General features: G+C 45.4%; 1 protein-coding gene across 1 annotated transcript in view; it reads left to right on the forward strand.

Moving 5' to 3' along the window:
* Positions 1-23,154, forward strand: part of LOC138567030 (UTP--glucose-1-phosphate uridylyltransferase-like) — a 120,084-nt gene that overhangs the window by 84,316 nt on the left and 12,614 nt on the right. The window contains exons 5-8 of the mRNA XM_069644855.1: positions 7,510-7,695; positions 10,741-10,874; positions 20,858-21,164; positions 22,308-22,508. Coding sequence (XP_069500956.1) covers positions 7,510-7,695; positions 10,741-10,874; positions 20,858-21,164; positions 22,308-22,508 — 828 coding nt within the window. The remainder of the gene's footprint in view (positions 1-7,509; positions 7,696-10,740; positions 10,875-20,857; positions 21,165-22,307; positions 22,509-23,154) is intronic.

Below are 23,154 nucleotides of genomic sequence, written 5' to 3' on the forward strand. Positions count from 1 at the left end.
TTTCGGCATTCGCCCTCTCCATGTACCCATCCTGAGCCTCTCTTATGAGTGACATAACTCTGGTCCTGGCCACATAAGTACTTTTATCCAAATCCAACCATCCCGGACACAATTTGGTCCCTGGTTGCCTACCTTTGAGGGACATAAATGGGGAAATTCTGGTAACGGAATGTGGGGTGGAGCAATAATTCCACACCATCTCCCGTAACACACTTTGCCAATTAAGACCTGCCCCCATAGCCAACTGTAGCCCTCCTTTTATAAACCGGTTTGCTCTCTCCACCAAACCATTAGCCCTAGGCTGGTAGAGAGCGGTTCTGTAATGTTTAATACTAAACTTGTTGAAGAACTCCATCATTCTGTCAGAGTAGAACTGAACTCCATTGTCTGACACAATCTCTGTAGGAAATCCCTCTCTATAAAATACCTCTTCAAAAAATGTTATCATTTGAGTCGTGTTAGCTTCTCTTATCGCCTTCCATTCCACCCATTTGGAATGGTAATCCACCAGGACAATCAAGTATTTAAAATCATTTCCCAAATCTTGTAAAGGCCCCATTAAATCTACCGCAACTTTCTTCCATGGTTCACTTGGAACTCTTACAGGTCTTATGGGAGCCTCTCTAATAACCTTACTCTTATCACTCTTTTCACATTCTCTGCACCCTCTCACACATTTCTCGACCTCACTATCAATTCCTGGCCACCAGAAAGACTGCCTGATATGTCTCTTAGTACCACCCAAGCCTAGGTGACCTTGATGCGCAATGTTAACTAACTTAGACCTAACATTACCAGGAGGCACTACCCTTAGTCCCTTCCTGAGCTGAAAACCATCCTCTGATAAACTCAATTCTTCTTTTATGCCATAATACCCTTCGTATTTCTTTTCAATAAGATCCTTCCTGGGCCAACCTGTTTTGGTCCATTCCTTTACTTGTTTTATTATTTCGTCCATATCATCAGCATCTTTCCACTCATCTCTCCCTATGGCTTCATATTCCACTTCATAAATGCTAAGTCCTTGTTCAACACTCATTTCTCTAGAGTCATTGTCTTGCACAGGCAATCTTGATAAACAATCTGCCACTACGTTATCTTTCCCAGGTATGTATATAACCCTAAAATCATAAGCTAATAAGTCTACCATCCATCTGGATATTCTAGGGGAACCTTTGGCCCAGTCCCCACTTCCCAACAATTGAACCAATGGCTTGTGATCCGTTCTCACGGTGAACGATTGACCCCAGAGATAAAACTTAAAATGTTCAACAGCCCACGATACAGCTAGAGCTTCCCTTTCTACCACCGAATAATTTTCTTCCGCACCCCTCAAAGGTCGAGAAGCAAAAGCTATGATGTGTTCTACTTTGCCAGAATCAAACTGAGAAAGAGCAGCACCCAAACCCAGGGTACTCGCATCCACTGCTAATACAGTTTTCCTATTGACAACAAACCCTCCCAAGGAGGGAGCACGTACAATACCCTCTTTGATTTTAAGGAAAGCACTCTGACACTCATCCGTCCATATATACTTTGCATTTTTCTTTAACAATTCTCTCAGAGGCGACGACATGGTGGCAAAGCCGTCAACAAACTTGTGATAATATTCGGCCAACCCCATGAAAGAGCGCAATTGCTCTTTGTCTTTTGGTTGAGGAGCACTTCTAATACTGTCCACAAGGGATTTCTTGGGTGAAATTCCCTCACAAGAGATCCTGTGACCCAAATAATCTACTTCCTTCACTGCAATTTTACATTTTTCCATCTGCACAGTCAATCCAGCTTCCCTGAGTCTAACCAACACTGCTCTCAACGTTTCATCATGTTCACGTTCACTCTCTGCAAAGATAAGAATGTCATCTTGAAAAACTGTTACTTTTCTCAAGCCCCTCAGTACTTCTTCCATCACCCTCTGAAAAACAGAGGCCGCGGAGGCCAACCCAAAAGGCATGCGGTTATACTTAAACACTCCTTCCGGTGTGATGAAAGAGGTGAGGTGTCGGCATTCTTTGGACAATGGAACTTGATGATATGCTGACGAAAGATCGATGACGGAGAACCACTTCGGCTCACCCAACGTTGACAAAGTCTCTGAAATATTTGGCAGTGGATGTCTCTCCACAATGATGTTCTGGTTCAAGGCGCGAAGGTCAATACACAGTCTTAGTTTCCCATTTGTTTTAGCTACTAATACAATGGGCGATAACCATTCAGTGGCCGTAACCGGCTCAATAACACCCTTGTTGACCAAATTTTTCAGTTCTCCTTTGAGTTGATCTCTCACTTTCAATGGCACTTGCCACACCTTGTGTACCACGGGCTGTGCATTGCTTTTGAGCTTTATATGGTGTTCAAATTTCTTCAGCTTGCCTAATTTTTCCGAAAACACCTCTGGGAAATCTTTGGTCCAAATGTCCTCTACTTCTGCTATAGTCACAGGATTGGGAGCACTGGCTTGAACTCGAACTCCTAAGTTCTTCTGCTCCTCCCATCCCAACAGCGAAGTACCTTTCCTCGCCACTAATACATTAGCTTGACAATTTCTTTCTTTAAACTGTATCATTGCTGGAAATTCCCCCAGAATGTCTATATCCGACTCAGCATAACCACAAGCTCTGACACTGGTGGGTCGAATTATGTCTTCGCTTTTTCTTAAGACACTGACCAGGGTGTCTCGGGATATAATAGTCCACGGCGAGCACGTGTCTACCTTCATTACTAGTTCACACCCATCAACAAGAAATGTGTCCACAGGGCCCTTCGTCTCCCCAGCTAAGGCTGATATCTCAAAAATATATTTGTTGGCTGATTCTCTCACTTCCACCACTTCCTGTATGTCATATCTCCTTTTGACATTTTCTTCTTTATCATCTTCTGCTCTGTGTTCCACATAATTGACAGAAGCGACTTTGCAGACATTCGCAAAATGTCCCTTTCCCCTGCATTTGAAGCATTCCCCAAACTTAGCAGGACACGATGGAAAATTTGCGCCGTGCCTGGAACTCCCACATCGAGGACAAGAACTTCTCATGTTCACGTTCCCTTTCTTCCCACTGAAAGAGTTGGGTTTCTTCCTTTGATCCAGAGCGCACACAGCTACTGATGGTGTGATTGGTTTGTCTATCCTGAGCTCCTTGACATACTGAGTGGTTTGCTCAATGCCCCTAGCCAGATCCACCGCTTCATCCAGGCTCATGTCCTTGGCAAGGAGTTTTTCTTGAACCCTGACATTGTTGGTGCATCTTATTAACTGGTCTCTTATTAATGAATCGCTCAACTGTCCAAATTCGCAGGAATAGCTCAGGGACCTCAAACATGCAATATAAGATTCTACAGGTTCCGACTTTTCTTGTGTTCTCTGGAAAAATTTGTGCCTCTCAAAACTGACATTTTTCTTTGGTTCAAAATGATCTCGCAGGCGACCCAGAGCCAATTCATACTCATCCATGTCGTCAGATCCTGACACTTGGTTTCCAGTAAGGCCATCAAAGATTCTTCGCCCTTCTACTCCTAAATTATGTATCAGTAGAGCTTTCTTGCGTGTGGGTGAGAATCTGTCCCCCCCATGGCCACCAAATAGTTCTCAAAGGCATCCTTCCAATTATCCCACCTAACTGCAGGCCGGCCTGGTTCATTCAGAAAAGAGAGAGGGGGTGGGATGGACGCAGCCATGACAAAAGTAACTTGGTTATGACTTTAAGTTTTCCTCTAGAGTCCTCTTGATGTATTGCGGGCAGGAATATTACTAATGACTTTAAAGTTACAGATCACTTGTGTATGTCTCCAGCCGTAATACCATATGGTGCTTCACATGCAAGAATTCATCCAAATTGGTGATCCTGAAGCATTTTCACTGTAAAACACCATGAGTGGGCAGTGGTGCTGGTATTAATTAGTACACAGTGTGGGGAACAGCAGTGCCTTCTCCCGCTCCTTTGCTATTAAAACTGGCTGATGTGTAACTGACGCTTAGAGCGCAGAGCCCTTCCTGATTTCACTTCCCTGATTCGCAGCGCCCGTCCAGCCGATTCACGACTGCGCGCGTGGACAGATACAGTGCTTGCTCCTCACTCGCGAGTACGCTCTCCACTAGCGAGCTGTTTTCCGCTTGCGCAAGGTCGCGCGGACTGAGACGCGCCGCCTTCTTCTGCCTCACAGGCTCGCGCTCCACACGCGAGTCGCTTGCAGCTCGTGCGTACGCTCGCGCTCCACTGGCGAGCTGCTTCCAGTTCGTGCGCACGCTCGCGCTCCACTCAGCTCAAACAATGCTTGGGGGCTCGATGGTGCCTGCGCGCGCTCTCCTAAAAGGGGGCAGGCACTTTTTCACACACAGGCTCCACACCATACGCCTGACCTGCTAGACTTGGGTCCGACGTCTCGTGGTTCTTGCAGCGGCGCTGACTTCTTCTGCCTGCTGTCACGGCCGCAGGGAACCATGGAACCACAGCAACACGGAAAGCGCCGGGGCTGTCGTAGCGAGGGTTCAGAGGATCCTCGTCGCCAATGTTAAGAATTGAGGTCCAGACGAATATATATAAACATTGATACTTTATTAAGTATCAGTCTGTGACAGCAGGCACTACTTCCAGCCGTGCACCAACTGAACTCTGAACCAAACGTTCTACAAAACATAACACTCTGACTAGAATGCATTGCATCATAATAGCTTGGGTAGGTAATAAACAGGAACAAAAGTATGGTATGAACACTTACATTTTCTGCATGTAAACTTTGAACAAATCACAACAAGTAATAAAATAAGACATAAATATCCCAACATTTCCCTGGGACTTGTAGTACCGAAATGGGATATTTCACCTTTAGTTGTGTGTTATTTTTCATCAGGTTACATAATGCAGCGGTGAAGTGTCCAGCCTACAAACCTGATGACTGCGGTTTGATCCCCGAGGGCGGCTTTAATTCATGAAGTCAAAGAGGTCTTCCAATGTTTCTCTTTTAACTGCGAGGGGGGACTGAGCCCACCCTCTGAATAAAGTTGGCTGTCTCCGTTCCCCCGCGTGTACCCTCGACTTGAGTCCTACTCGTGGCCCTCTGCCCAGCGCCTTTTCTCCATCAATGCAGGTGGCACTCAGGACTGCGTTCACTTTGACTTATTCTGAATATAGATGCCCCTAAATGACTACATATCCCTGAATGTACACTGCCTCACTCAGTCGAAATGGTTTCACTGCAATAAGTGTCCCAGAGTGCACTCTGTTTCCCACAGCACAACATGATCCATAACACACTCTCCGCGCTCAGTACTTCAGATGGTCCTCCCAAGACTTGTTGTCCAGGAATGGACTCTGTTTCACATAGGGCCTATGCCGGGCAAGACTGTCATTTAAAAAATGGACTCTGCCTCCCTCAGTACCCGACTCTATGAAGACAAAATATCCCAAAATAACCATTATTTCACTCATGGCACAGAATGACAACGAATTATGTTTACTGCAATATTCTTGCCTCATTCAGAGCAGATTTCCTACTGAACTATATGTCCTGCAAGGCATTCTATCACATTCAGTGTTGAAGACCTCGCAACACTACATGTACCAGAAGTCACCCCGGCTTACTCAGTAATGAGCCCCCACAGAACTACACATCCCATAATGCACATGCTTTTGAGGGACCATTGCTGTGGGCTTAAGCACCGCATTCATATCAGTTTCGTACCCTTATCTTTTGGCGGGGGCTTGGGTTTGCACTTGGGGAAATGGTTGCGAGGGCTGCCGAATTGCAGATTTGTACAAAGAAGGCACAAACAGAGGCCAGCAATTTGGGATGCTAATGTCTGTCTGCCACTTTGTCTTGAAACCCTTTATCATAGACTCCTTCATGCAGGCGATACAGTGAAACGCCAATTAAACTTCACCGTATATTCAACAACTAACTGTCTTTTAAATGCAATTTTAGTTTTGGCTGGAGACAACTTTGCCAAAGGAATTCTGTGTATATGGGTTTTCCAAGTGTGGAATTTAGCTCTCTTTTTCCTTCCTGGTGGGTATATATACAAGTTTGGTGTATCTTGTTTTTTTGGTTTTGGCACATACCTTGAGGGCAAAACAATGCTCTAGAAAATAGGGCAGTCAAATCGTGCTGAGAAGCAGAATAGTGTGGTTGGCATGGCAACTGGCAATGCTATTGGAATGCATTGGATGTATCAATTTTGCGGTCCTTATGCTCACCATTTTTTCTTGCAGTTTTGGTCGCAGTCTTTGTGCTTTGTCATAGTCCTTTTGCTTCGCCGTAGTTCTTCTTCATCCTAGTCCTTCTTCCTCACAGTCCTTCTCCTTCTTGGTCCTACATCACTTTCTTTCTCTTTTGTCCTCCAGCTTATTCATTCTCCTTCGTCACAGTCCTTCTGCATCAATGTTCTTCTCTTTCGTGATCATCCTTTTTCATCATAATCCTTCTTCTACGTCACAGTTCGCCTGTTTTGTTGGTCCTTCTTCAACCTTCTTCAACTTAGTCCTTCCCCTTGATCAAAGTCCATCGTCCGTCCTTCTCCTTCATCTGTCCTCCTCCTTGAACCCAGCCCTTTGCCCTCTTTTCTAGCCTTTCTCCTCGGTCCTAGTCTTTCTCCTCTGTCTTAATCTTTTTTCTCTGTCCTAGTCCTTCTCCTTCATCCCAGTCCTTATCATTTGTTATAATCCATTTTCATTTGTTAGAGTCCTTCTTCACAGTCCTTGTACCTCACGCCTTCATGCACATAGTCTCAAATATCATGTACTTCTTTTCTATTTTAGAGTGTGCAGTCAGACATGTTGGCCCTGTAGTAAATGTACCATTAGGGGTTACACCTTTCTGTTGACTATTTCTCGCATTCTTGGTAAATTGGCAATTGATGGTGTGTTTTAACATTATGGATGATGCCATGCTGGCTGGTATCGTGTTCAGAAGCAGGCTGTGTTAGCTACAATCTTCGTCCCTCAGCTACTGATTTAAAGCGGTATAAGTATTTAATCAGTCACGCATGTCTTTGTGCTGGGCCCATTATTTCTAGGTCCAACACAAATTCATAATTATGAATGGAAAATGCAATGAGCAACCGCAGCAGACAAAACCTTTTGCATTGGAAGTGGTGGTTTGCAGATGTAAAGCTCTCTTTAGCTAGACCTAAAAAGCTCTATAGTAGAGCAGAGGAACCCGCAGATGGTATGACTGTATACAGAAGCAGTTGCCTAAAGCAGAAAAAGTGGGAGGCAGTACAATTGGTCAGAATACATTAGCCTACCAGGTGGTACAGATGACAGATATGAAGAGGGGAGAACCCCACACATGCAGACCTCCAGCACAACTAATGATTACTCATCCACTTATGTTGGAGGCACATGACACCAACATCTCTAGAGAGAATGAACCCTTCAACCAACACACCTGTTTGCCTGGAATAATGAAGGATGGATCTGCCTTTGAGAATACAATACATTTCTTGACATGTGATACAGATCTGCAGTGTCCCAAGCTGATGCTTAACAGTGCAATGATCTATCCCCTTTCCAGATCCAGTCTTATGAGAGTATCCAGACCCGGGCACTACCCGAGAACATCACAGCTCTCCTGGACCAGCTGGTTGTCCTGAAGCTGAATGGGGGCTTGGGGACCAGCATGGGCTGCCAGGGCCCCAAAAGCCTGATCAGCGTCCGCAACGAGAACACCTTCCTGGACCTGACTGTGCAACAGATAGAGGTCAGTGAGTGCGTGTAGCCGGGATATGGTGAGTGTGTCAATGGGAAGCAGGGCACGGTGCTACATGACTCGCCTGAGGACGAAGGGTAACATGGTGGCGAGCAGGATGAAGAGGGCGGATAGGCAAGAGATGGCTTGCCTTGTGCAAAGACAAATAGGAAGATGCTTGTGAACAAAGGAAGGCAGAACAAAGAAGGTCATCCCACGCCAGTATGAATAGTATGATGGTTGAAGGTCATCCCACGGAAGGATGAATAGTATGATGGTTGAAGCTCATCCTATGCAAGGATGAATAGTATGATGGTTGAAGGTCATCCCACGCCAGGATGAATAGTATGATGGTTGAAGGTCATCCCACGCCAGGATGAATAGTATGATGGTTGAAGGTCATCCCACGCCAGGATGAATAGTATGATGGTTGAAGGTCATCCCACGCCAGGATGAATAGTATGATGGTTGAAGGTCATCCCACGCCAGGATGAATAGTATGATGGTTGAAGGTCAGCCCACGCCAGGATTAATAGTGTGATGCTTGAAGGTCATTCCACGCAAGGATGAATAGTATGATGGTTGAAGCTCATCCTATGCAAGGATGAATAGTATGATGGTTGAAGCTCATCCTATGCAAGGATGAATAGTATGATGGTTGAAGGTCATCCCACGCACGGATGAATAGTATGATGGTTGAAGGTCATCCCACTCCAGGATGAATAGTATGATGGTTGAAGGTCATCCCACGCCAGGATGAATAGTATGATGGTTGAAGGTCATCCCATGCCAGGATGAATAGTATGATGCTTGAAGGTCAACCCACGCAAGGATGAATAGTATGATGGTTGAAGCTCATCCTATGCAAGGATGAATAGTATGATGGTTGAAGGTCATCCCACACCAGGATGAATAGTATGATGGTTGAAGGTCATCCCATGCCAGGATGAATAGTATGATGGTTGAAGGTCATCCCACGCAAGGATGAATAGTATGATGGTTGAAGGTCATCCCACGCAAGGATGAATAGTATGATGGTTCAAAGTCATGCATGCAAGGATGAATAGTATGATGGTTGAAGGTCATCCCACGCCAGGATGAATAGTATGATGGTTGAAGGTCATCCCACGCCAGGATGAATAGTATGATGGTTGAAGGTCATCCCACGCCAGGATTAATAGTGTGATGCTTGAAGGTCATTCCACGCAAGGATGAATAGTATGATGGTTGAAAGTCATGCACGCAAGGATGAATAGTAGTATGATGGTTGAAGGTCATCCTATGTCAGGATGAATAGTATGATGGTTGAAGGTCATCCCACGCAAGGATGAATAATATGATGGTTGAAGCTCATCCTATGCCAGGATGAATAGTATGATGGTTGAAGGTCATCCTATGCCAGGATGAATAGTATGATGGTTGAAGGTCATCCCACGCAAGGATGAATAATATGATGGTTGAAGCTCATCCTATGCCAGGATGAATAGTATGATGGTTGAAGGTCATCCCACGCAAGGATGAATAGTATGATGGTTGAAAGTCATGCACGCAAGGATGAATAGTATTATGGTTGAAGGTCATCCCACGCCAGGATGAATAGTATTATGGTTGAAGGTCATCCCAGGCCAGGATGAATAGTATGATGGTTGAAGGTCATCCCACGCCAGGATGAATAGTATGATGGTTGAAGGTCATCCCACGCCAGGATGAATAGTGTGATGGTTGAAGGTCATCCCACGCCAGGATGAATAGTGTGATGGTTGAAGGTCATCCCACGCCAGGATGAATAGTGTGATGGTTGAAGGTCATCCCACTCCAGGATGAATAGTATGATGGTTGAAGGTCATCCCACGCCAGGATGAATAGTATGATGGTTGAAGGTCATCCCACGCCAGGATGAATAGTGTGATGGTTGAAGGTCATCCCACGCAAGGATTAATAGCATGAGGGTTGTAATGATCCGAAGGGGGCAGAGAGTTGGAAGTTAAAGGTTTTGCAAGTGTCAGAAGCTAAAGGTTGGTATGAAGGTTGCGATGAGTCGGGGATGGCGGGGACAGGCATAGCAAAGAAGGGCCGGTGTGCTCAGACATATTAATTGGGGATGAAGGTTTATGAAGAGCATGAGTGGGCAGAGTATGGGGGTACTTTATGTTGGCATTGTATAAGTCAAGTCAAAGATGTTCAACATTTCTCATTTGTTTTGCCCTCTGAATGGTACATTATGGAAGATACTACTGCTCCCTTCATTAAGGAGAATCAACATCCATACGATAAGTGACACATTACAATGTTGTTATAGGAGCAATGCTACCGTAGCTTTGTATGGTATTTCAACGTCTATAGAGAGAGCCTGGAGATTCAGCGCTAAGCAACTGGGGTTCAAACAAGCTAACGAGTAGTAGCCTACAATGGAATCTCTGTTCTCTTTTGCACTTATATTATCACTGGGAATTTTAGCTATGTGTTGAACTTTGTGTAATATACTTTTCTTATACGTTAATTGTTATAATGATTTTTAAGTAAGCATGTTGATGTAACTCTGATGCTTTTATAATTATATTTGATATGTTACGTTCTGTTCTGCTTTTATGGCTTCTTGCCGAAATAAAATAGATTGATTGATAAAGTTGGGATTTGGCATGTCTCTCAGACTATAAGGTTTTATATGGTGGAGAATGTGAAATACTGAGGGGAAAGTGTGGACGCCTCACATGTGGGAGTAAAATAAGGTGGGAATTGTCATTGGTTATTTATAGCGCTTAATACCCAGAGGTTTCTAAGCGCAGACCCGGGGATCGAACCGGTGTTGCTCTGCGTCGAGCGTGTTGCCCTTGAGCTATCCTCCCGAGACAATGGAGGAATGGCAGAGCATTGTGATAATGAGTTCATGCCTCGCGCGCCGAAGTACACTAATGATGTGGGTAGAATGAAATGGAGAATTCCCACTAAGCACTGGGGAGCACAGGATAGCCTTAGTTGTGGGGAAAGGGACTAAGATCATTGAGGTCCGGGCTTGGTGATGCTTTCATTTCACACACGCCGCCTTCTTGTCCTCAGCACCTGAATGAACTGCATGGCTGTGACGTACCCCTGGTCCTGATGAACTCCTTTCACACCGACCAGGAGACTGAAGACATCCTGAAGAAGTATTCCCACCGACGCGTGCAGATCCTGACCTTCACCCAAAGCAGGTGAGCTCCAGTGCATACAACATTTTGACTGCAGAAACCTCTGGCAACACAACATTCCAGCCATGGAACCACCTCCTGCAGAACGTCTTGGCAGCATAGCTGCCCATTCACACAATTCTTCTGCCGCAGAAGCTTCCTAATATGCAGTGCTCCTACCACATACGTTTCATGTTCGAGGCTGAAAGCTGATGAGATAAGGCAATTCCTTATATGGCTGGGAGGGATCTCCTAGCTGAATCCTGAATGCCATAGCATATAGGTCCGGCAACAGGATTTTAATAGCTGTGGATTCCCTGCTGCTCAATTGTGGCATGCACAAGAGAGACAACCCTTTGGCCCAGCAGATCCCCTACGTCAGGATAGTGGCATATCTGTGATGGGCAGGATGGCTGGGTAATGGATTCTGTTGATATTTTTGGGTCATGCCGGGGATGGGCAGGCTGGTTGAGCCTTGGATTGCTTTTCCCTCTACGGTAGTATGCCTGGAAAGACGAACTGGATGGGTTCAGGATCACACTAGTCTGGTTGGGACCTGCGTCTCTTATATTTCTGTTGTATCTTACCCGGGAATACCGGCTGGAGGGCCATGGATCTTCCACCTCTCCATGGTAGCATGCATGGAAGGCAGAGTCTGGTTGGCCTCTCTATGATAGTAATTATAGGATGACTAGTTGCCGGCAGTCTGGTTGGATACTAGATCCTGTGTATTTGTATTGTAGCGTACTAGCAAATAACAGGCTGGCTGGGCTATCTGTCTCCTCTAGAGAACATGTATGATAGCATTCCTGGAAGCTACAGGCTGATTTGCCCTTTGGTTCCCTTCATCTGTATCATGGTAGTAGGCCTAGGAGCTATAGGCTGGTTGGGTATTGGGGCCCCTGTATCTGTTTGATAGCATGCCTTAAAACAAAAGTAACAACAAAATATCTATGGGTAAGGCCGTTAACATGAATCTACCATGAATCTAGAGTGACTCTCTACCATTTAGGTGGATGACGTCTTTGCCATACTGGATGCATGCGGATATGTTGGCCTGAGCTGGTGGTGGCAAAGTAATTGAATGCCAAGTGCAACAATCGTAGATCAGCGGGCACATGGGTTTGCTTCCAGTGAGTGGGCAGCCCAGGACAAGGGTCCCATTAGCAGTTTAGGCATTGGATCAGAATTCTATTTGGTAAACACATTTGGCTCGAACAAGAGTCCGGAGCTGAAGACACGCAACTGTGGTAGAGATCTTCCTTTGCCATGATGGGAGATGGGCAGGAGAAGACCGTGATCTGTGACCAGAGGAAGGTCGTGGTGCTACAGATATGTGTGCAGAATTCTTTATATCCCCATGTTGTCTCTCGGACGCTTTTTGTCTGGGTGTTATTGCCTTTTGGTCTTTTGATCTTGAAACAAAGGAGACGGGAAGTGCTATTCCCAATGGTGCTGCATCACAGGATAGCCTCTAGAGTTAATTAGTTAATTACTAAAGAAGGCAATATTTTTTTTAGCCAAGCCAGTCAAATTATGTCACCTAGTGGCTAAGTCTGAATGAAATCAATAGTCATATACGTAAAGAGGCTTAGATAAGTACATTTGCATGTTATGCTCTCCTTTTGTATAGGCGTGTTATAAATGCCACATCATATCATATCATATCCTCGTGGGGCCTGAAAAATTATTTAACTTTCCCCTCAGTGATTGTGTTACCAATTGATGATCAATGCGGATATTATGGATTTTTTTTTAAATCTAGCAGTGTTTGGCTGGTTTAAAAAATATGCAAAACAAAGGGGGTTCTGGGGGTTAGTTCAAAATCCAGATGTACGCATTGTTAATTACTCCTTCTAAACAGTGGTTGGCCATGACTACGAGAGAATAGCCCAACCCCAAGTTGAGGAGAGGCCACTTTCTCAAGGGATGATTAGGTCAATAAGTCTCCTAGCATGAGCTTTTGAACCTCATTTTCCTAATTCTCGCACCCTTGAGGTAAGGAGAAAATGAATCCAAAGAAGCACTTGTTTCTGTTAAAAGTGGTTGCCAAACAAATCATGTTCACAGGCCGCAGTAATGCAGCAAACCCATACCAAGATGGCTGAAGAGTGAGTGACACTTGCCAGGCACACCTTCGAGGCGCAATCATGGCGGATATCTGAGGCAGCTGACGATGACGGCGTGGGAAAGAAAAGATAAGCCAAAGAGGGGGACAGAATAACTAGAAAGAAGGTGTGGGGCAGGGACTAGAGTGGGCAGGGGTAGGAGTGGGTGGGGGTTGGTGTGGGGAAAAGGTTGGCAGGCATTAGGAGCTGGGTGATTGGTAATGCTCAGAGTGTGGTCATGACAGAAGTCGTAGACCACAAGACCACACATTCAGAGCATTCTGCTTGGCCCAGCCTGCGTCACTATTAATACAAGGGCACTCATTTCAGTGATTGCCTGCTGATTGAGAGCCAGAAATGATTGGACAGGTTACAAACAAGCAACGTGTGTATGCATGATTTTTGTGACATAATGGGCAGTATCTTAGAGCAAGTGCCACCTTTTTTGGATTATTCTTATCAGGTCATTTTGCATAGACCTTATTTATGCTGCCACAAAGCACTCCCAATGATGGTTAAGGGATGGAACATTTTCTCGATGGGAAGACTGCATACCCGTTCAGGGTAGCTGTTATTATCGTCCTGGTGTTTGTGGCGTCAATGATGCAAGGTGTTTCCGAAGGCAGTGCGTGGCAGTGGCATTCCAACCCTCTGCAAAATCCCAGGCATCATTCTTTGGGCCCGAGAGGGTGGTAGTCTGGGTTCTAGAGGGTGGCATCTTCTCTACGAGATGATATTCTGCCAAGGCGCCTTGAGTTTGTAGCTGTTAAATGGCTAATCAGTTCTGAGAGACCTGAAAATAGGCCGCCTTCTGCTACACACCCAGACGCTGCTATAAGAGCCTGACCAGCCAGGCTGTTCCCTTTCCTCCTGCACTTTAGGGTGGATCTTAAGACCCCTCCTTTTGATGCAACAACTCATTGACCTCCTGAGAGAACCTCTCCACCCTCTCCTCCCTCATCCGGCTCTCCCTGCCCTTTTCTTTCTGCAGTCTCCCCTTCTTGGTCTGAACTCTGCTGTTGGCTAGCAAGGTTTGTGTGATACAAATCCAATACAAACAGGCATAGCGTAGAAGCCGGGATGTAGCATTACAAGGAAGCTGCCCACCTTTATAGGACCTCTAGTCACCACCTGTGCTCTGCACCCTTAGACAGATGCTGGAGTAGGCCTCAGACCAGGCGTGTGACGCAGCAAACAAACAGCAGAGTTGTGACAGTACGTACTGCCCACTACAGACATTGTGTTAATAATGCAACAGAGATGATCAAGGCATGGCGCGTTGTCATTGAAAGGAACCTTTCAGTGTATGATGTAATGCTGTGTTACCACCACTCCTGAAGGCTACAGGTGGCAAGCATTTCACCACCACCAGTCAGGATAAATATACGCCTTGTTGTCAGGGAGCCTACAAAATGTCAGATACTCCTACATCTTTCTTTTCAAAGAAAGAGGCAAACTCGCAAATGTATATCCGACAGTAATGTTCGAGGTGTCAGTCCGAATGTTATAATTGGCCCACGTAGGAAGCCTGTTTTAGGAGCGCTGTGCGACCCTGCCCTCCGCCCACCCAGTATACCGCGTTGCGCTCTGTGCACTGACCAATCTTTTCTGTGCACTGAGCCGCTTCCTGCAGCTTTGGTTGTCATGGAGTTTATCCCAGCTCCTTTCTGGCCACACTCGGCCACACTCGGCCCACTGTCTACTCGGCTACCTGCCACGGTGTTCCTCCTTGCTCCTCTCTCTCTCCATGCCACATTACCTCTCTTGGTGGACCTCCACTCCCGTTCCTCCCCTGCTTCCAAGTCCACTCATACCAAGTAGTTCCTTTTCCTCGCCACATATCCCACCTCAACTCTTTATGGTTCCAAATCAATGGATCGTCTCCATGAGTCATTTCTGAAGAATCAGAAACAGAGTCATCCAAGTGGCTGAGTCTAAATGACCTCTCTCATTTAACTTCACAGAACCCTCCAGCTTCCTTACATGTCCAAGGTCTCAAGTAGAAATACTTTGTCTCTTCCTTCTTCTCAAACATGCAAATTCTTCCCATTCGCACATCTTCGGGGAAAACGTATGCTAAAATCAAATCCCTAATAAACTAGTACAGTTATGATGGGGCATCAAAACACATTTAATACGTATCCTTGGAAACCATAATCCATACTACTGAAAATCCCACATCTACCAGAGAACCCAAAGAAATATAGACCACATAAAGGGACTTTTTTATTTGCTGAGCAACTTTATGATGACAATCAGCACTTTTTTGCACTCTGAGATCCTTCACGGACACCAAGCTAAGATGCCATTGTTGTCATATTTTCAAGTGTCATCCCATTTACATAAAATCATTAGAAGTGGGGCAAACCTACACATTGTCTTCATGGACGAATTAAACCATAACTATGGTACCCAAAGGTAAGCTATGCTGGTGAAACAACTGGAAATGGTAGAACTCTTAGTAACAATGTGGGAGAACAGTGGAAGTATCAGAACTAAACTAGAGCGTGAAGATTTTAGCAAGGCCCAATGTTCCACTATTGCAGATATTAAATATAGATAACAGTAGCACAACATTACTGAAAGTCTATACTATTCATTCAAACTCCACTCCACAAGTCAACAGATCCTCCCATAAAATCGTCCATAATGTACACCTACCACATCTGGTCCCTTATCTTCTGACCCTAGCTGACAAAATTGACTTGGTCCTTCAACAAATAAAACGCCATCTATGCAGAAGTCCTGACTGGGACCATCAAAAACCTCCAATGAAGCTAGAACTAGCTGTCCACTTGGTCTTTGTTCTGTGCCTCTCTGATTATATCACTCCAGCCCCAATAACCTTACATTGGCTGCTGATCAAGGAAGAGCTCACTTTCTGACATCGTGGCTAGCACCTCAAGTAAGTGCCATGGGTTTACTTCTTCGACATTGTCTATTTATTTCCTTCTTGCATGTCATATTCTAGGGCAAGGATGTTGTGACTCCTTATAAGTTCCAACCCCAACAACACCCTAAATAAATGCCTCATTGATACAAACACCTGGGTGGCAAACGGCAACCTAAAAACACTTGTGTACGAGCGTGATACAAATAAAATATCATATCATATCATAACCTTAAACTAAACCCAACCAAAACAGATATAATGATCTCCCCACAAGAAGACAGTCTAAGGCAGACATTGCTCACCTGGCCCTTGAGCATGGGAATCCACCTGGAGTCGTCATCCGTGATGCAAAATTTGGGAATCCGCATGGACTATTGTCTCACTCAAGAACCACAAGTCAACGCAATAGCAAATACATGTTTCTACCTCTTCCTATTAATAAGAAGGATCCTCCCTTACCTCAATTTCCCACACAGACCCTTGTGATCATGCCTGAGCGCCTCACCAAAAAACTACAATGTATCCAAAATACTGCAGCAAGACTACTCTTAAGATTAAATAGAAGAGAGCACATCACGCTGCCACTGAGAAGTCTACACTGGCTACCAGTAAGGAAATGCATCAACTTCAAATCTCTCTGCCATGCCCATAAATAACTACACAGACAAGATCCGAATTCCTCCAAGCAAGAAATCACCCAATACCAACCGAGAAGATATTTAAGATCCAGCAGCGACCTCCAAACACAAACAAGACACTACGAGGAAAGAACATTCGGAGCAACCGTCTTTTCCTGTCTAATAGCCAAACAATGGAACTCAATCCCGAAGGAAATAAGAATGAAGGATGGCCTAACTTTCAGAAAACTGCTACAGATCTGGCTATTCAACTCACCGAGATAAACATAGACCAACCATACAACAACCACTTCACTTACTTTCGTACCTCCCTAAAATCCTATCTCTTTCATTCACCTCCTTAAAACCCTTTGCTTCCTCTTACTTCTTTTAGTATTCTCTCCTACCCCTCCTTTTCCTACTTCCCTTCCCCCTCTCTCTCTCCTTTCTCTCCACTCTCTCCTTCCTTATGCCCTGTACGTTTCTCATCCTCCTCTCTTCCTTCCTTCTACCTACTCCCTCTGCCTCCTCTCTTACTTCTACTCTCACCTTCCCTCCCACCCACTATCTCTTCTCTCTTCTTGACCCCTCCCTTGTCTTCTTCCCCTTCCATAATGTAAATTGTTTTTTGTACTGCTTTCTGGCTTAATTCAATTGTTATGTAATGCTTGCTGTATATTGTTGGTTCCTCTTGTATAGCGTTTTAAATTAAAACGCTATATAAATTCAATAAAATACAAAATACAAACCACCCCCATGCAGTGACCAACACCTACCTCATACAATGCCTGCTTCTGCAAACTGTAAGTCAAGAATAAAGATAAACTCCTGCACAGCTACACAATACCAAGAGACCACCCTAACCCACCCCCCTCTTCTCTCTTCCACACCCTGCACCTCTCACCTACCAGACGTGCACGGAGGGCTAGTGAAACAACCCACCAAAACATGCATACCACACATCACTCTCTAACCAAGCTACAAACCCAACAACCTCTGACATCAAACGACTCAAACACTAGATGCTGCCCTTCTGGACACAACAAGCACCAGGGCACAAAACACAGCAGACCCAGAAAGCTCACATGCACAGAGGCCAGTTGCACCTGGTTCTGCACGTATCAACAGATGAGCACAACATCTATCCTATCCCTCTCACCGTCTCTAACCAACACTACCCACTTTATCATACAGAGCCATGTGAGCGCCTAAAGACAATGGAAATGGCAGCAGCGTGCGGTACAAATCAACTTAACATAAAATAACTTCTGGTGCTGCAGAGGCCTACTGAGATGTAGCTCATCTGAAAACATAACACATAGCACTAAATATAAAATGTCAGGAGGACATGGCATGGTCTCTTTGTGACACTTACAGGAAGAGGCACAAGGAATATCTCCGTGCATGTTTGTGAAGTTTCAGGCCACACCCACGATTGCCCCAAGTGGGCAGGTGCTCCCTTGCCTGGAGAGTTTCCCTGAAACTATCATAAAGTCTGCCGTGGGAAGGTTTTAAGAAATGTCTGCAGTGCTTTGCATTGGCCTTCCGAGGACACATAGGCCAACTCCTGCACTGAAGTGCCCTTTGATTCTCAGAGCCTGCTGGTGTGTCTGCCACTTCTCCTAGCCTGCTACATGCTGGCTACTTGCAAGCAAGAGTCAATGGCTTAGAATGGGGATCAATGTGCAGAGAGACAGAGGCTCCTGTGGGCAGAGGCCTTCGGGAGTCTCTTGCAGTGGTCCCTTTGCTGCATAATCTGGTCACTAGGTTGAGTGCCTGAGTAAAGGATGCACTGGCCTTGAGGTAGATGGGCAGACCTTTCCCTTGCGCACATCCACCACTGAAAAGGGGGGTGGAGGGCATGTCTCATCTTGCTGAAATGTTTCTGTTTTCCTGGTGTTTGCTCTAAAACTACAAGCATCCCTGTAAGTATTGCCAAATCATCGTGCATGGAAGAACTAATGCAAACGCTCAAGATGCGGATTGTTGCCTCCAGCAGGTGACATTTCTCTCCCACGGACTAATTTGGCAAGAACCAGTCTGTTCACCCAGAGAACAGGAACTTATTCCTTCTGAAGAAGGCCAGCTGTGAGGACCCATGCAGACTTGTCCACCTGCTGTCTGGGTCTCCTGAAAACTAAGTACCCCTACATAATATTCAATATGGCGACCACAATGTCTGCCTCCTGCCTCACTGGAGCCTTATGATTGGCTCTGGTCTCTTCTTATTGCCTAGCTTTAGTCTTGACCCTAAAGTTAGGCCTGATGGATAGCTCAGCGGCAAGGGGCTCACCTTGGGAACAAGAGAATGCAATGCAACATGAGTTTGATACCCAATCCATCGCTTAGAATCTGGAGAAGTGCGGCATTAAGCACAATATAACTCACCAATAATAATGTATACATTGTCTAGGGACATGGTTAACGTTTTTGGTGCTGCTTATACAACTATATGGAAAGTTATTAAAGACTTTAGTTATACTTTGTAATGACCGTTGGACTTAACTTTGAATTTGGGATGTCATGGTTTTGTTTAGAATACATGTATAAGGGGATCATGCTTATGTGAATGACTAATTTAATTGTATCATTCCATCATTCTAAGATACGGTCTTGCCATTGACTTTGGTAAAGAAAACTGGCACCCAGCCGCTAAGTAATATGCAAAATTAAATAATGAAATTAGCACATTTTGGGCCCTTAAAACTGCAACCTATGTTCTATCCAAGTTAATGAGGGAAAATAATTTGAAAAATAAAATCACTTCAATTGTAATACTGGCAATCAAGTACACATCTTGACGAAGATCCGCGGTTTTTAAATAAAAAACAAACACTGACTACATATAGTATGTTTCGGCTGGTATGCTAAATTTTGTTAGTCTTCATCAGGGTCATAGCGTATCATCTTGCCAGGTTAAAACAAAAGAATATTGAGCAACCTGCAATATTAATCTAAGAAAGAAGCTAATGTGGGAAAAGAACATACTATACACTAAAAATATATACTCTGTTTAAAACTTAAACAGAACAAAAGCCAAAGTAGTCTTAATATAGATAATCTATGAGATCTACACCAAATATGTATCAAAAGCTTATTTATTCCAGTGAAAAACAGAGGGAATCATAACCTCACTGACAATTTGATAGATCATTCCAGTTTATTTATTCATAGTCACTTGTTCCATTTCATTGCTATTCATGAGGTGCATATACTTTAGAATGATGTGTCCTTTTAACATCAATTCACTCTTAAATTGAGTAAAAACTTTTGTGAGAAATGTAATTTGTAAGAGATCTTCAGCACATACTTATTTATATAATATTCAAAGCCGGGTGTCATGACTTATACATGCAACAAGAATTGCCAAGCTGAAGACTCGCCTGTTAACTCTTATAGTGTCCAGATAAAGCTTCGAAATGTTTGCATCTGCAGCGACTCATTTGCCGGCTGTTTGTTTCTACATGGTGCTCTAGGAACCCGTTCAGGTAGCCATATTACACATTCGCTAAATGCACATTTGCAATTGTGCCACCTTTTAACGCAAAGCTCTGGAAATATCTTTGGGACACCATGCTATGCTTTCTGTAAAAATGCTGCTGCAATGTGGCCATTTGCTAACAGGCTAAAAATGTTGATGCTTTTCTGGAGCCATCTTACATGTGAGTGAAGATAATGGGCCTCATTCCGAGTTTGGAGGTAGCCATGGTGCTATTTGCGCCATGGCTGCCTCCAAAACCGGTTCCGACTCCAACCTGGTCAATGGGGACTTACCAGTCTAGTCTGACCGTTGCGGGACCGGTAAGTCCCCATTGAAAAAGGCAATCCCCATTCCCATTTGAGCCCCCATAGGGCTCAATGGGAATGGGGAGGGAGCAAATAACGGTACCATAATTTTCGGTACCGTTATTAGCTCTAAAGTCCCTTAACGGGTCCCTTCCTTAACGCCTGGTAAAAGCAGGCGTTAAGGAAGGGACCCGCTAAGGGAACTCAGAATAGGGCGCAAAGGGATTACCGGCACCGGTGTCCTTACCGGTGCCCGGTATTCCTTTGCGCCAAACTCGGAATGAGGCCCATTGACTTCTATGCTAAAGCAGAACAAAGTTTTCCTTTTTAGCCTTATTTCCTCCCTGTGTAGGATTGCAAGGCATAGATCTGGCTGGAGATCCGACTGGGAGAATTATAACCTCATATCATACCTTCTGCTATTAGAAAGCTGACTTTAAACTTGACAGTTGCCCAAGGTGGCTTACCAGAGTCAACAGTAAAGGGGAACCTGACCGATGTCAGAGATTCAGACATCAGCTTGATTGTGGCCATGGCTTTTCATGTTATGTCAGTTGACTCTTCTCAAGACACTAACTGTTCTCATTCCCTCCCATTAAAAAGGTTTCCTCGCATCAACAAAGAGTCCCGCCTGCCCTTGGCACGCTCCCTCTCAATGGATGGTGCCAACGCTGAAGCCTGGTACCCCCCTGGGCATGGGGATGTCTACGCCAGCCTGCACCGTTCTGGACTGCTGCATCGCTTCCTGTCCCAGGGGCGAAAGTTTGTCTTCATCTCCAACATTGACAACCTGGGGGCTACAGTGGACCTGCACCTCCTGAGCGAGATGGCCAAAGGCAGCCAGGCGGAGGCTGCGAATCCATGCGAGTTCATTATGGAGGTGACCGACAAGACACAGGCTGATATAAAGGTAGGCGGCCAGAGGCCAGCAGGCATGTCAGAGTTACATAATCTCTGGTCTTATCTGCACAGTCTCAAGGGGTGGCTGCCCGGGTACTCGTCTCCTGCGGGGCAAACCATGCCAGAGGCTGTGTCCTAAGAGGTAACTGCTCATGTAGCTGTGAATGATATGGTATGGTGATAGTTTATTTATAACGCGCTTACTACCCAGAGGTTTCCAAGCCCGGACCCGGAGATCGAACCTGTGGTGCTCTGTGTCATCTTGCTTCCAAGGCGAGCACGTTGCCCCTGGGCTATCCTCCTGAGACGAATGGATGATCAACTGCCCATGTAGGTGTGTCCTGGAGAGTTAAAGACCCTTTAGCTGTGACCTGAAATGTCAGTGCCCCATAGCTGTGGGGATCATCGTCCCTGTGTCCCAAAAGGTCACCAACCTTTCTGGTGTACCCTGTATAGTTCTGTCCTAAGAGGCAAATGTCTGTGTTTTTGTATCATGCGGAGTCCCTATATGTTTAGCTGCCTCTTCTGAGTATCCCTGGAGCTGTGTCATGAAGGCTCTCCATTCATGTAGTCTTGTCCTGATGGGTCTCGAGCGTTATATCAGTTCGATTTGGGGGGGCGGGGTGAACCAGCCACCATTCCTCCACTTGAGAGCTCTGCCTTCAGTGTAGTGATGGTGAGGGTGGAACAGGCGGCAGTGGGGTAGAAAGGGTTACTGTATCGATATCTGTGTTTTGTGAGGTCTTTGCCCTTGTAACTGTATCCTGGAGGCCCACTGCCTCTGTAGCCTTGTATTGAGGGGTCACTTCTGATGTTAATGTGTCCAGCCCCTTTTCCTGTGTCCTGAGAGTCCACTGCCCCCCGACTTTAGCTGTCTTTTTCCATGTGTTTGCTTCTGTATTTGTCTTCAGGGAGGTCACTGGCCTTTTATCTGTATCCTTATTTGGGACTGCCACAGTTGAATGAACCTGTAGCTGTGCCCTCGTGGTCATTGCCACTGTAATTGTATAGTGTGTTGTTCATTGTCCCTATAGCTTTGTCCTCAGGGGTCACTGTGGGGTCAGCGCCCATGCAGCTTTTCCTGGGTCAAATACTACCCATATACCGATGTTCTGATGCTGAGGAGTCATGGCCTTCCTACTTGTGTTCACAGGGAGGAACACTGATCCAGTATGAAGGAAAACTCCGCCTCCTGGAGATTGCGCAGGTTCCACGTGAGCGCGTCGACGAATTCAAATCCGTCTCCAAGTTCAAGATCTTCAACACCAACAATCTGTGGGTGTCCCTGGAGGCCATCAGGAGGTTGCTGGAGGAGGAGAACGGCATCCATATGGAGATCATTGTCAACTCCAAGGTAAACGCCAATTGAGGAATGGAAGGATGTGGAACTAGAGGGGCCTGCACACCGCCAATCCCATGGCGCAAAAGGGGGCGGATCAGTCAGAACGTCGGTGCTCTTCATTTATTTCTACAATTCTCGGGCAACACTGTTTTCAAACAGAAATTAATCACCCTAAAAGTAATAATAGTGAACCCACTCAGTAAGACATATGTGTAAGCTTACTTGTAACTGTAGCTAACATTAGGGTGGCCAGATAAAAAAAAAAAACTGACAGGCCATAGACATAGAAGTAGGACTACCGTAAATACAAATAAAATTGCAGTCCTACTTCTATGTCGCTGGCCTTTTGCGGGGGGGGGGGGTTGCTCACAGGCACACTACTCTCATTGGAGGAGAGCATCGGGGAGGGGAAAGGAGAGGAAATGGGGCCCTGAAAAGCATTTCACGCCCCCATTCGCGCAGGAAGAGTTGCACCTGGACCCGTTTTCTGGATTTCAAAATCGGGTCCTGGTAAAATAATTGGCACTGTAGCCACCCACCTTGCAAACCACAGACGGGGTTTTTTAAATTAAAAAAATCCTGAGACCCAGAGACGAGGGCCGATTTCCCCAGACTGTCCCAGGGAAACCAGGATGTCTGGTCACCCTAGCTAACATGC

The sequence above is a fragment of the Ambystoma mexicanum genome, chromosome 2p (genome assembly GCF_040938575.1).
Source record: "Ambystoma mexicanum isolate Mex_15411 chromosome 2p, UKY_AmexF1_1, whole genome shotgun sequence".
In the NCBI taxonomy this organism is placed as follows: Eukaryota; Metazoa; Chordata; class Amphibia; order Caudata; family Ambystomatidae; genus Ambystoma; species Ambystoma mexicanum.